A 14,699-nucleotide genomic window follows, 5' to 3' on the forward strand; every position below is an offset into this window, starting at 1 on the left:
GATTCCTGGGATTAAGATATGCATATATTTTCAGAAGCATTATCCACCTGGATATAGTGAGTGGTGAGAAATATTTGCCATGGATAGGAGGAGGCAGGTAATAGTAGTATACAAACTATGTACTTACCATCAATGAGCTCATTTGTCATTTTGTACATAAGTATTAGATTCAGAGATTTGTCTAAAATAACTGCATTAGAAGAATCCCAGTGAGAAACACATCCATACTAAGTTGGAGGAAGCAGAGAGTTTAGCCAAGGGGTTTTATACAGGTATGTTCAGAGTTAAGGAACACTATAAGATTTGTTGAAGTAGTCCAAGATTAATGACAACACAGCTGGGCCTGAAGGAATAAAAGAAAGATTGTACTGAATGATACCAGCTGTGGTCTTTCATAGAGGGTTGTGCAAAGGTGGGAGTAGTGGAACAAATACCAACCTCACTGTTTTCTCTCTTCAGTCTTCTATTTTGTCTTTCCTCCCTTCTATCTTCAATCTGGTATCTTTCATTAGTTGAACAAAAATAGAAACCAGTAGACAAAGTAGCCTTTTTTACTGTCCATTTTGGTCAGTCTTTCTGGGAACATGCCTAGGTAGAGAAAGGTGTAGAAGGAGCTGAGAGACAAAGAAAAACACACAGGTCAACCTTGCAGATCATTAATGTCATAGATGGGAGCATGGTCTGAACTACTTTAATCCAATGTGTATTATAATTTTCACCATACACAATTTAAATGCTTATTGAGTACATGTAATGTTAAAGCTTTCTATGTAGCTGTCCAAGAAATACCAATGATATTTTTGTATGTATAACAAAATAAGACTAGTGTTAATTTAAAAACCAGCAGTCTTTCTAGGATAGCAATGTAAACCTGAACTAGTCAGAATTAAAATACATGAAAGGATTAATATGAGCTACACTGGCATAACCAATTAATAGGAGTTGGCAAATTAGTAGGTATAGAGTGACATGGTAAATACTAGAAATGAAAATGGCAAAAATTTATCCAAGATTTAAAAATGGAATTATAAAATGTTTCTGGCCCTTAAAAAGTTGGTAAAGTGTAACAAGAAAATTGGTATGGAGATATTTACTTTGCGTTTTATATTTGCTATCCCATAATACCTATGTCAAGATAACCAGAAGGCATTTGACATATGGGTTTGGGATGGAGTAGGAGGAGAAGGGGAGAACATAATACAATTTCTTTTCATTAATTCATGCAATTGTATTTCATCCTTCCTATGAGCCATATATTCTATAAAGATTTTCTGGTGAATTAGTAAGTCTGATCAAATAATGTTACTGATTTCAGAAAATATATTAGAGATTCCAGGCATTTAACAGATAATTCAGTAAAATAGAATAAATATTATGATACGAGAAGTATATGTGTATAAAATCCTGTTAGTTCCTGCTCAGAGGAGACAAATGAAATTATAAAACCGGAGAAGACTGTCAATATGGGAACAGTATAATTCTCATGTTTAGAAGAGAGCAAATATTTTGGATATAATGATAATGGATTTTGCTTTCTATAGTAGGAGAAAATATTGTGATATTCACATTGCTTCAAATTAATTAAATCATTGTAAATCACAAAAAAAGTTGCAATTGATTCCACATGTTTTGACTGCTCTATAATATTTCTTAATGTTGTCAAGTATTTTTATTTCTTGGAGTTTAGAGAAAAACATCTAGATACACGAGGTAACAGATTAAAGACTTAGACACAAAACTATGGTAGCATTTCCACATTTAAGTCATGAAAGAGAAAAGCAGTGCCAATAATTGCAGTGAGGTTCTGAGAGTGAAGAATTAGAATAGAATATGTAAGATAAAAACATCAGCCACAGAGGGATTTTGAAAAAGCAGGGTAGTGAGTGAGATAAAACAGTGCAGAAGCTCAGGAAAATTTAAGAATAAGAATAAACATGTTGACTTTTGTGAAAGGACATATGTGGTGACCTTTCAAGTGTAATTTTAATAGTAAGAAGTTAGGAGTGTGGCAGAAGAACCAGCTCCCCAAGGAGGTAACAATGAAGAAATAGTCCAAGTGGGAATGGCAAATGTACTAAGCAGAGAGAGAAGGCAAAATAGAAGAAACTTGCATCTTTCTTCTTTCATATATGGGATGCTTTTAAATGTACTTGTAGATACAGTGAGGGTGCTAAACAGATGGATGACCTGCCCTTTACTCCAAGGTCCTACTTGGGCGAACCTACCTGTGTTTTCTGTCTCATCTCATGCCCTTCTGTAGACTTTGCTATACACATTCTCAGAGCTTCCAAAATATGGCAACCTTTTCATTGTTACTTTTCCTTGACTGTTCTTTCCTTATATTTTCATATCTGACTTCTTGTGAGTCAGGTCTCAAAACACATTTCCTTAACTATGCTTATGCAAAGTACTTTTGCAATCACTATATTTCTTACTATTATTTATAATTACTTGTACATGTTTTATACTTACTTGGTTTTTTTGTTTATTGGTTGCCTCTCCCAGTGAAATAAAATCTCCATGAAAATAAAGATGCCAAGGTCAATGTACTATTTATTATTGTGCCAAGCATTTATAGGTCCTCAGTAAATATTAACAGAGTAAGATACAATGAAAAGGCTAGAAAAATAAAAAGAGCATAGAGGAAAATTCAGTTTAACCAGAGGAAGTGAGGGTCAGAGGAAGGGAGTAAGCACAGAAAATTGAATTCTACTTTATGTAGAGTTCTTCAGTTTGGTCTTCATTGTGTACTGGTGTTCAAAAAATGACAAAATTTAATACATGACTACTTAATGGTTGAGAGATATAGAATGAAGATGGAAAACTATTGACAGCAAAGATGCACAAGTAAATTATTATTTATTCTAGACATGAAAGACCAGATGCAGGTTTTATTTATTTTATTATCTCATTACCATCTGTAGCAATTATAAAACATTATTATGGACCAGTAATCTGATTTCATTTTTCATCATTGTGCTTATCATTATCCTCTTCGTGTTCCTCAAAACAATCTCTCTCACCAGTTCTAGAGCTGGGCTTTGTTTCCATTGTTCACAGGTATTGCATTGAGCATTATTGCATTAAGCGCAGTTTATGTCTACACTAATTGTCTATCTCTCCTTTTTGTCAGTTCTCCCTTTTTATCTTCCTTATGCCTTATGCAATGAGACTTTCTCCATTTTCAATTGGAGGGTACTGAATTAATGGTCTGTAGACATCATGAAACAGTGAAAAATTGGCTGAAATTAACATTTTAAAAAACAGAATAGCCCATAAATTTTCACTAGCCATATTTTTTCCTTTTGTTTTTATAAATCTATGAACCAACATGAATGAGAAATCAAGTTTAAGTGGCAAGATATAAATATCTGATGGCTGGGAAAAATGATAACTTAATGTGAAAAATGATATCACTCACTTTTATTATTGTTCAGAAATGTCTTCCCTTCAGATGTAAATAGAGATACAAATAGCATATGGCTGGAGACTAATGGTATCCGTGCTTCAGAGCTTTTTGTCTACACCCTGGTGTTCCCTTGGTAGTTAAAAAAAAATGTCCTTATTCAAACCAGACCTCATTATAAAGAAAAATGTTGTTTTACAGTTTTCAGTGTAGCACCTGTTACATTCTTCTTATGTCTCCAATGAGAAAATTATTTAATTCACCTGCAAAAAAAATTATAAAACAAAAGAAAAACAAAGAGAGGAATAATTTTATTCCTGGAAAAATAGATAATGTACCTCTCAAGTTGTACTTATTCTGTTGGCCTTTTGTGACATTTTTCAAGTGACAGCAATGAAGATCAAAAATTGCTTCTGTAGGCCCCACACAGAGATAAGCAACAGAAGACACTATTAATTTTAACAGAGTAATTTATTGAAACCAAACCCTCCATGATTAAAATATTGGGATTTTTTTCCATTTTCATCCCACTCATCACTCTAAATGAGTCCACATTCCCTTTGCTTTATCTATTCCCTTATCCTCCAAAAAGCCATCTGCTATTTCCTTTATGAAAAAATAAAACCTACAATTAGTGTCTTGTACATCTTTTCTTTCTCTGAAAAAGAGAACTATTATGCAAATACTCTGCAATTTAGTTTCAAATACTCTTTGTAGTGTGATGAGCAATTTTCCTTAATACAAACCCAGCTTTTTTGCCAGGACTTACTAATAGATTTTTTTTTTTAAACAGAACTTTCACTTTTTGCATGAAAAGTCCTCTAATGTAAACTTTTCAAATGCATATTTAGAATGGATTATCATTTTTCTTTGTATTGTAGAAGGTAAAAGCAATCATTTCATATGAGTTACCCACAAAAAGAAGGCTGAAATAACCTCAAAATCTACTTCTACCTTGAATGTCATTATTCTCTTTACCTGAGGAAATGGCCTGTACAAAACACTACTCTCAGTAAATAACAGAAAGATTTTTTTTTTCCTGAAAGTGTATTGTAAGGGATGATAGTTTATCCATAAGCATAAATTTGCTGTTTGATTTTAGTTGCTGTTCAGACACTGAAGTATAAGTTAACCCAGTTAATTCTGGTATGGCTAATAGGATGGGTTTGAAACTATCATATTAAAAAGATAAACATCTACAGTGTGAAGGAAGGGCCAATGCAGCTGAAAATTATAATATCACAAGTAATTCTGCACTCAGATTCAGAAATTCTGAGATGTAAAAGTAATCCTGCTACCGGCTGGGGTAGTTATCTCATGAGCCTCAGTGGCCTGATTTCACAGTTGAGACTGGCTGCCTCTTTCTACTGCTTCTGGGATTTCTAAGAACAGTTTAAAGCGGGTCCCAAAGCTGTTGCATGTTGTTTTGCAATGGAATACAGAGAGACATACTTTGTCAAGATGTGCCAAAGTTCTTAAAGTTCCATGATTCCTACAATAGCTTCCCCCCAGAGACTTGCTGCCCATGCAGATTCCTAAGGTCCATTTCCAGACCTGATGGCTGAGTGTGGAAAACTGCACTTGTAATGATAAACCCGAATGATCCTATGCACATGAAAACCTGGGAGCCACCAAGAGAGACATACAGCACAATCTGTATGAATTTAATTTAGATATCTAACATCGGATATATTATCAAATATCGAACAATACATAATAATGATGTTTAATCTGACTAGATACTTTGCTCATTTGTTGGTGTGTATGTGTATATTTTGTATGTGTGTGTATTATAATTTAGTGAAGGGAACTTCCATAGACTTTTCATACAAACAAGTATTTAATACTTGATTAAATAAGAGGTTATTTAATTCAGCTAGCATTGCTAACATTTATCATTCATAGCTACACTCTCCTTATAGCTACGTGGTTTTGCTTTATTTCAGATGTTTCCTGAAATGGACAGTAAATGACACCAAAGTGTTTTCTCCTTGTGAAGGGGACACCTGAATGGCTGTGACATGCTTGTTCCCTGAGGCAGTTAGGGAAAGGACTCTGAAGGACCTATTTGACTGGGAAGCCATGTCCAAATCAATGGTTTCAACTTCTGCCACAAAGGCTTAGAAACAAAAAGTCTTTCGAGATACAGTTTACCAGCTTTTTCTTCTTCTTGGCCTTGTGTCACTCCTTTCTACTTCAACACTGCCCTCTCCTTACTCCAAAAATAAAATGAGACCTCACATGAAACACTGGCTGGACCCTGGAAATTTGTATCCTCCATCATACACACCTCAGTATTGTGACTAAGAAACTTTAGGCACCACTAGAACAGTAGCAGAGGTTAAAAACAGACACCATCCTCTCAAATAACTTTAAAGTAATAATAATAAAAGTCAAATATTTTTATGGCCAGTGGTGAAAATGTGCTCATGATGCTCTTCTCTCCTTGTACTGCTCCTATTTTCCACTTTCCCTGACCAGAGTGCTTTCAACATTATGGAATTTGTTTCTGTTACTTAAGTCCATGTGTCCAAATAATGTGCTTACACTGTCAGCTCTTAATTTTTCAGGCTAATGCATCACATACTAGTTTCTCATGGCCAAATACTTTTAATTCCTTACCATTATAACCTTGCAAAAGTGTCCCTCCCTCCACTTTATCTTCCAGGATAGTCCTCTAATTTCTGCTTATATCAATATTTGATGTTTACATTGTTACGATTATGTAACTATTTTCCACTGTATAATGAATGTTTTCTTTTCTGTACAAATCTTTGTTTTACCTCAAACTAATTTCTTTTTTCTACCTCAGCTTAGTTTTCTAAGTATCTGTCACTAATTTGATCTTCACCTCCTGCTAGAAAATAAATATCCTTTTATTTTCAACTTCTTAGGTATTGTATCAATTCTTTCTTCTTGGATTACCTTCTCCAGAGCCTTATGTCCTGCTCCAACCTGGGTTGGTTGCTGTCTCCACCTGTTGTAAAGTTTTTAGTCTGTAAAATTCCTTTACCATCATTTTAGATTTCTGTAGTTCATGTGGAATCTTTGTTTTCTCCATTACATCCCTTTAAATCTTTCCTCTCTGTTTTTCAATGAACATATCCAGCAGAGAAAGAAAGCAAGGAAGGTTTTCTGTTTTTTTTTTTTTTTTAAGATTTGTATATGTCCAAATATGTCTGTCATGTCCCCTCACTTGTCTGAAATTTTGATGAGTGTAAAATTTTGTTTTATCAAAACTGTTAGAATTTTGATGTCACGGACCCACTTGGGAGAAGGAATGAAAAGGTAGTTTTCTATTATATATAAATTTACATAAGATCTATTTTCCCTAGAATATGTCTCTTTCCATTGTTCCTGATAGCCGTAGTCCACAATACTTTCACTTTGGATTCTCCAAAGGTAGAAAAGGATATCTGTAATCTATGAAATTCCTAAGTGTACTTTGTAGCCGTTCTGAAATTAGTCCACTCCTCCCATATTCAGAAGACTTTGGTGATGTACACTGTTGAATTGCTTCTCAAATTTCCTCCTCCTGCTAAGTGAGACTTTGGATATTTTATTGTTTTCTGAGTCATTACCATGAGTAAGCCACTTTCTTTTTTTATTATGCTACTTATTGCCTCTTTCTATGATTGCTTTTTATTAATTCCTTTATTGTTAATATAGTGGAATTGGAGGGGATGGAAATAATTTTTGTACAGTATTCAATCCGCCATGCCGTCTTAAACAGAAATTCATTATAGCTTTCTGTCCTTAACTTTATTTTAAAAATTTCAAAGCTAGAGAAATGTTCAAGAATAATACATTGAATATTCTGTGCCCTCATATAAACTGGTAACAAATTGCCACGTGTGCCATCTCCATTTACACATATATGTGCATGTATTTGCATACACATGCATAAACATAGATATATACATATATGTATATTCATTTTCTCTCTTTCTCCTGCAAAACCATTTGAAAGTAATTTGCTGTCACAAAATACTTAATTCATAAATATTTCAGAATCTCTAAAGATCAAAGGACATTATCTTGCATATCTGTAATGCCATTATCATTTTTAAATATTTAATATCATTGTAGTATTACATAATATATATTCCCCATGCATATGTCCTCAAGTGTCCCAATAGTATTCTGTATAGAGTGGGGATTTTTCCCAATCTAGGAGCCAAAGACTCAGAGTCCCTTTAGCTCTATCATGAATTTTAATTTGTACACCCCACACTTCTAACATTCTCTCTATATTTATATTTTCAGTGAATTCAGGCCAGTTTCATTTCAGAATGTCCTAAATGTGAATTTATTTAATTTCTTATGAGTAGAGTCATGTTAAATATTATTGCCAGGAATATTACATAGGTGATCCTATGTGGCTTTATGAAAGACAAATTTTCCTTTTTTTTGGGGTACCAGGGATCAAACTCGAGACCTTGTGTTTGCGAGGCAGGCGACAGCACCACTGAGCTAAATCCCGGCCCCTTTACTATTGTTTTTGCAGGAATTTATGGTTCTACTTTTTATTATCATTAAACAATGGTCTCTTTAAGATAATAATAAAGAAATTAGAACTCAATTTTCTCACTATGCAATCAGGAAATTGGAGTAGATAAATTTTTGTACTCTAACCTAGCTCTCAAACTTTATGAATCTATGAATAAAATATCACTTTCAATTTTAGAAAATGAAGTAAAATTGAGTAAGATTAAATTATGAAGCAAAATGTCTTATGAAAATGTATATTCTATATAAATTGACAATTGATACACTGCATGTAATTGTTTATATTTTTACAATTTATAACTTTCAGATGCTTTTCAACTCTACATTAATAAAGAATGACTTGACTTTGGGTCACCCTACTCTAGTTACAAATAACTTCATTTGTATAGATTATTATACTCTATAACCAAGATCAAAAGTTAAAATTCATGGTACAAGTTGAGATTAATTTCATTATACTTGGTAAATAAGATATAATATTGTTCATACTGCAAAAGAAAAAATATTGGCATTAATTCTATAGTCAGTCATTCTATAATTGCTTCTATTTAATAAGTGTGTAGACTTTGCTTTTCATTTGATTTCATTTAATTAAGTCATTTTAAATATAGTTACAATAGTATCTCTTTAAATAATTCCATTGAGTACATTTTCAAAATCACTATCAGTGCTATTAGTACATTGCAAGCGACTGTAAGTATAAGGAACTTTGAGCTGAAATGATGTTATTATCTTTTCTCTTACAGGAAGCTCTAATCATGGCAAGTATGGACCATCCACATCTAGTTCGCTTACTGGGTGTGTGTCTGAGCCCAACCATCCAGCTGGTTACACAGCTTATGCCCCATGGCTGCCTGCTGGATTATGTCCATGAACACAAGGATAATATAGGGTCACAGCTGCTGCTAAATTGGTGTGTACAGATAGCTAAGGTAAGTGCATTTACTTTATAGGGAAGTGACATTTCTGGGTTTATATTTCTTAATCTAGAACAGTTTGGATATTGAAAGCATGTCAAGACTTACAACCTATTTAAGCAAAATAAATTATATTTGTTATATTGAAAGATACACTATAAGGAGATACTTACATCAAACCATAGATCAAACACGTGATATATTTAAATATTTTTTAGGATATTTTACTACACCACCCATTCTGTATTTACTAGGTGCCAAAACAAATAGCTTACCAGTCAAAGGAAATAATTGCCATCCTGGATTTTTCACTGTTGTTTGATCGAGTGTAGTCAACTTCACAAACAAAATCAAGAAAGAAAAGGTCAAGTATCTGAATTGTTTCACTGTTACATGATCTTATTAAAATACCTGATAGAATCTCAGCATTGTAAATGCTCAAAATCTATATAATTTCTCTTTCTCTCTCTTTTTTAATTGGTTATCGTTTTGAATTGGTTTGGTCTGACACTAGGACTTTGACTTGTGACAAACTTAAAGAAAATGGTCTTAGTGGTGTAGGAGGTGGCATTATGGAAAACTAGAGAGATCCACTCCCTTCTATAGACTGTGGTTTGGAAAATATTGCCAGAGTAATCTGATATTTCCATTGTTCAACAGGGGATAAAATATTAGATTGAATTCTCCAATATAAATTTTAGCTCAAATCTTTGAAGCAGTCTGGGGGCTAAACAAAACATTCATATTGTGTAGTCTATCAGTGTATAATTTCTGGTATACATTATATTCAAAGAATCCTTTTATTGATTATCTATACCAGTGATGGCGAACCTTTTAGAGCTTTCAATGATAACAAACAGCTAGCTGTGGAATGCGTGCCATAGGATCGCCACCACTGATCTATACCAAGTATCTTTTTTGTTTTATCTTGTTTTTTTTAGAGAAAGAGTCTCACTATGCAGTTGAGACTACCCTTTATCTCACTATGTAGCCCAGCCTGGTGTCCAATTCACAGCAGTCCTCCTGCTTCAGCTTCCCATGTGCTGGGATTACAGGCACAAACCACTATGCCCAGCCTAGATATCTTTCTGGAAACTGTCCTCCTTCTTCAAAAAGAGAGACGTGATGAGTTTTAATTCACTATATGAACTTAGACAAATAAAAATATAACCTGATATTCCATAAGTTTTCAGATGTATTCATGTTTACATTGTATGAAAAAAGCCCAAAATATTGAGTTAGTAGTTTTGCCTTTTTTTGTAATCTAATAATGAATGAATGTACATTATCAAAAGACAAAATTTAACATAATTCTTAAAACACAAACTCTCCAAATTACTTGACAGATAAGTACAGTTTAGTTGTATGTCCTGCAATCTCAATTTAGTCTCCTTATGGATTCTACATTATGATTTTGTGCCTATTGTATGATAAACTCACAATTTTGTGGATTCTTTATGGCAATGAAGTTTGAAATGTAATTCTATAAGACTCATTGATTTATGTAAGAACTTCTATAGTTTATAAAATGAGCTCAATAGACCGGAGAAATCCTCATTCTAGGATTATAAATAAAAAGAAAGCTAAACTTCAAGTTTTATGTCTTGTATTCTTCACAATTTAGATTTTGTCCTTAGGGATTTATGGCAGTAATATGGCATTTATACTCTATACTACTTATATATACTCTACTATTTATACTCTATACCCCACATTTATATTTTTTGAATGTTCCACTACATGTGTATGCATCTCTCTGGCTGTATGGCAAACTTATCTAGTCATTGATCCTACCACAAATATTTGTGGCTACTTATTACATGCCAAATACTCTGCTGATTGAGGTATATAGGGGTAAGCAACATAGGAATGGGGCTAATTTTTCTCTCTGTTCATACTAATAGGTTGAGCAGACATTCAACAAAAAATGGCATAAATTATTAAATTAAATGCTATGATTCAGATTTTGAAGAAAAATAATGTATAGACCTAAGGGACAATCTCACTGGATTCTAAGAGAGAAAGTATTGGTTATAGAAAGAATATTTAGGCAAAAGAGAAATCATACAGGACTTGGCTGATATTATTACTACATAATTTATCATCAAAAGAGGACAATTTCAGGGCTGAAATGGGACTCTATTATTTTTAGGTAGGCCAAGACAACCAGCATAGAAAGCTCTTTAATGGAATGGGTTTGTGGTGACTTATTGTAGCATAAAATGCTTGGATTTTCTGTTAAACATACTAAGTAGTTACAAAAGTATTTTAACTTGGAGTTGACAGTTTAGTTTATGTTCTAAAGGAATGATGTCAGTTTATATATGGAAATTAGATGAAGGTAATACAAGAATGGAAATGAGTACCAGTTAGGATTCTGAAAACTGCAAGCCAGACAAAGTAGATGGAATGCAGATATATGAATGAAGGCTTGTTATATGATTATTGATTAGTTGTGAAGGTGAGAGAGAGGAATATAGTGTTAGTCAGTTTTTCAGTCTCTGAGGCAAAATATCTACACCCATGACTTAAAGGAGAAAATTAAATTGGTTCACGATTTTAGGGGATTCAGTCTGTGGTTGGTTGGCTCCAAGGCAGTGGCATCACAAGGGAGGTGTGTGGCAGGTAAAAGCTGCTCACCTCACTGTGGCCAGGAAGAAGAGCAGGGAAGCAGCAGCAGAGAATAAGGGGTGAAGACCCAGTATACACCCCAAGGTCAAGCCTCCATGACCCACACAGACCTAACCAGAAGTTTGCTTTACTACTCCCTTGGGTGGCTTTCAAGACAATGAAGTTTGCACTCAACTATTGCACAATAGCCATGAAACAGAGAATTGTTTTAGAAATGTCTCTAAAATATGGCTAATAGGATCTGATTGAAGACATATTTTATATATATCAATTTCAGTAATTCAAGTAATTCAAGGCCCCTTTTTTTCTTTACTTTCATTTTTCACCAAGGTAGACTTATGGAAGTGTGTGAGATATCATTAGGATTATTTTAGCACCAACTATTAATTTATAACTCTTTTCTTCTTGTTGATAAAGGTAGCAAGTTAGAGGGAGGGATGTTTCTCTAAAATAACCACGTCATACTTTTGTTAAAACGTACTTATGGGAGCTTTAGTAGTATGCAGAAGTTGTAATAGTTATAGCTGACATTACCAAACCCTTCCTCTGTTCAAAGCATTGCTCTGTGTGCTTTTTATTCATTAATTAATAAGTCTTATCACAAAACTGTGAAGTAGGTATTATTATGTCCATTTCACAGACAAAGTGATATGCATGGAACTGAAGTAAAAAGATTAAATTCACATAGATAGTAAAGAAATTGTGGAACCTCTATTCTGTGTTGAAGTATTTTGGAAGTATTTTCATGTATACTCCAAGTGTTCTTTCCATTCTTTCATCATTCCATAAAATTTAACAGAAGACACACATTTAAAGGTCAAAACCATTTTCTTCTCACAGCCATATTTACTCTGCATATGCAGCATGTGGAACTTGACTTCACTTGGCAAGCATAGCAGATGTTGTTACTTCATGTTTGTACCATAGTATACACCTCCATGATGCTTTAGGAATGTGGGATAGCAGGTAATGGTGAGAAGTTCTTTTTTCACAGTTGTTTGCAAACAAGTTGGTCAGCCATCTGACAACAAACTAAAGATTTTTAAAATTGATTTTGGGCTTAGAGTGAGGAAATGTGCTGTTGTGTAACACTGATAAAGACTGAGTCTGTGTGGAGCATGGTAGTTAGCTTTTCATTATCTCAAATACCTGAGACAAAGCAGTTTATAAAAAGGAGAGTTGGATGTGGGCTCACAATTTTGGAAGTTTCTGTCCATGGTCACTTGACAACATGGCTTAGGGCCCGTGGCAAGGAAGCATATATGGCAGGGAATGTGTGGTAGAGCAAAAAGTCATTCTCTTCATGGCTGGGAAAGGGGAAAGTATTGGGGATCCACCATCCCCTTCAAGGGCATGTTCCAAGTACCAGCAGTCCTCCCACTGGCCCCATCTCTCAGTTTCCACCATATCCCAGTAAAGCCCAGAACTTTGGGGGACAAGATCCAAAGCATGGCATGGATGAAACATATGTTGCACTTCTGGATCTTTTTGGTGCTTTTCATAAGTTGTGTTATTTAGTCTATTGAAATTTTAGAAGTTATGGCCCACTATTTCCCTGAGTTACAGATGAGGAAAATGGGAAGTTCAAAAAGACATGCTTACATATTGATACGCTAGACTCTGTAACTCTGTCTCCTCAGGTGGGCCTCTAAACCACTCCACACATTTCCTTGTCCATTCACACATGCATCCCTGCAGCTTTTGTTACACCTGTTCTCCTTTTGTTATACTTATGAATTAGAGGATGGGGGAGGAGTGTGCCATTTATCATGTACTTGTAATTAATTCCATTTTTAAAAAATCTATCATAGAGAGTACTTTTCACTGTCTTCATGAAAGTATGTGCTATCTTCACCCACTTGGAGCAAGTACTAAATGAATAATTATGGAGTACTTTTTCATATACTGTAATAGTGTTTAAACTACTACATTAAAGTAAGCTCCAAAGAGTCCTGTGAATTTCTGTGAGTCACGAATACTGATCATGAGTGACAATATAAATCATATTTAAATTATATAATGCGGCACATTATACTCACAGACTGTAAAGCTCAATTGCTGGGGTCCAAATCACACCTTTACCATTTATTAGTTGTGTGGCCTTCAACAAGTACTACAGTTAATTTTCAATTGGTGCTGAAAAAATATCTATTTCATAGAATACTTATGAGGATAAGACAGTATTTATAAGATGGTAGGAATACTCCTTAGCATAAAGAAAGAATGTACATTATTTGCTATTTGGGATAATATCTTAAAAGAATATAATAAAGCAAGACATGTATGTATAGTTAGGATACTGTAATGATGCCATTTTAAAAATACAGATATGTGATTTTAAAATCTTAGATGTAATTTGACATTAGTTCTCAGGCCATGCTGAATGGGGGCTAAAAGCCACTCTCGTGTAACTTTCTGTATTTCTGAGCTTTGGAAGAAAAATCTTGTATCTCTCGTCTTCTTCTACTTTCCTGCACCAGTTTCTAAGAGCCAATTTGTTCTTCTTTTGCTCTTATGGCTTCTCACTTTCATGTTAGAAAATTGGATTATTTGTAATATTGAAAACATGTGAACTTATTGGTGAACTAGCAGAGAACTGAGATCAAGGATAATTCATAGAATAAGAGAGTCTATTACTAAAGATGAGCAAAGAGAATATTCTAACTCTTCCATCTGAAGGAAGGCAAGATCAGTATTGGTTTGACCTCCTATTACTGCCCAGACTTTACTCCCTGACTTTTTTTCTAAGGAAAATAATGTTTATAACATTTTGTTCTTCTTCTGCTGTATTTGTGAAGCATGGATACTGAGTCTAGGCCACTATTTTTCAAAACTTTGCAACTTTCCTCAGAGTTATTTTACTCTATTGTCAGATTCTATTCTAATCTCTTGATTTGCTATATTTAGTTTGGATATGGGGTGGCAAACTATTGAAACTGTCAGGAGTGATTCTACAAGTCCATCGGAGATCTATGCCCTTCACGATGATTCTCAGAAGACCTGGTTCAGTTGTAAATTCACCCACCTGAGAATGCTTCTGAAAGGAGATGGAAATTTAAAAAAATTCAATAGTTTTAAGAATTAAAATTAACCCAGTATGTTTAAACAAGATAATTTAGATTCTCCCTATTAATAAAGATATATTCAGTAATAATTTTGCAAATAATTGATTTCCAGCACTTACATTTTCTGAGGAAACTTGAATTCCCTCAAATGTTAGCATGGATATTAAGCCA

General features: G+C 34.0%; 1 protein-coding gene across 5 annotated transcripts in view; it reads left to right on the forward strand.

Moving 5' to 3' along the window:
* Nucleotides 1-14,699, forward strand: part of Erbb4 (erb-b2 receptor tyrosine kinase 4) — a 1,128,010-nt gene that overhangs the window by 937,935 nt on the left and 175,376 nt on the right. For all 5 annotated transcript variants that reach the window (XM_004851107.3, XM_004851109.3, XM_013074521.3 and 2 more), the window contains one exon: nucleotides 8,662-8,847. In XM_004851107.3, the coding sequence (XP_004851164.1) occupies nucleotides 8,662-8,847 (186 nt within the window). The remainder of the gene's footprint in view (nucleotides 1-8,661; nucleotides 8,848-14,699) is intronic.

The sequence above is a fragment of the Heterocephalus glaber genome, unplaced genomic scaffold (assembly GCF_053883595.1).
Source record: "Heterocephalus glaber isolate CG9 unplaced genomic scaffold, H.glaber_assembly_v1.0 deba00000621, whole genome shotgun sequence".
Classification (NCBI taxonomy): Eukaryota; Metazoa; Chordata; class Mammalia; order Rodentia; family Bathyergidae; genus Heterocephalus; species Heterocephalus glaber.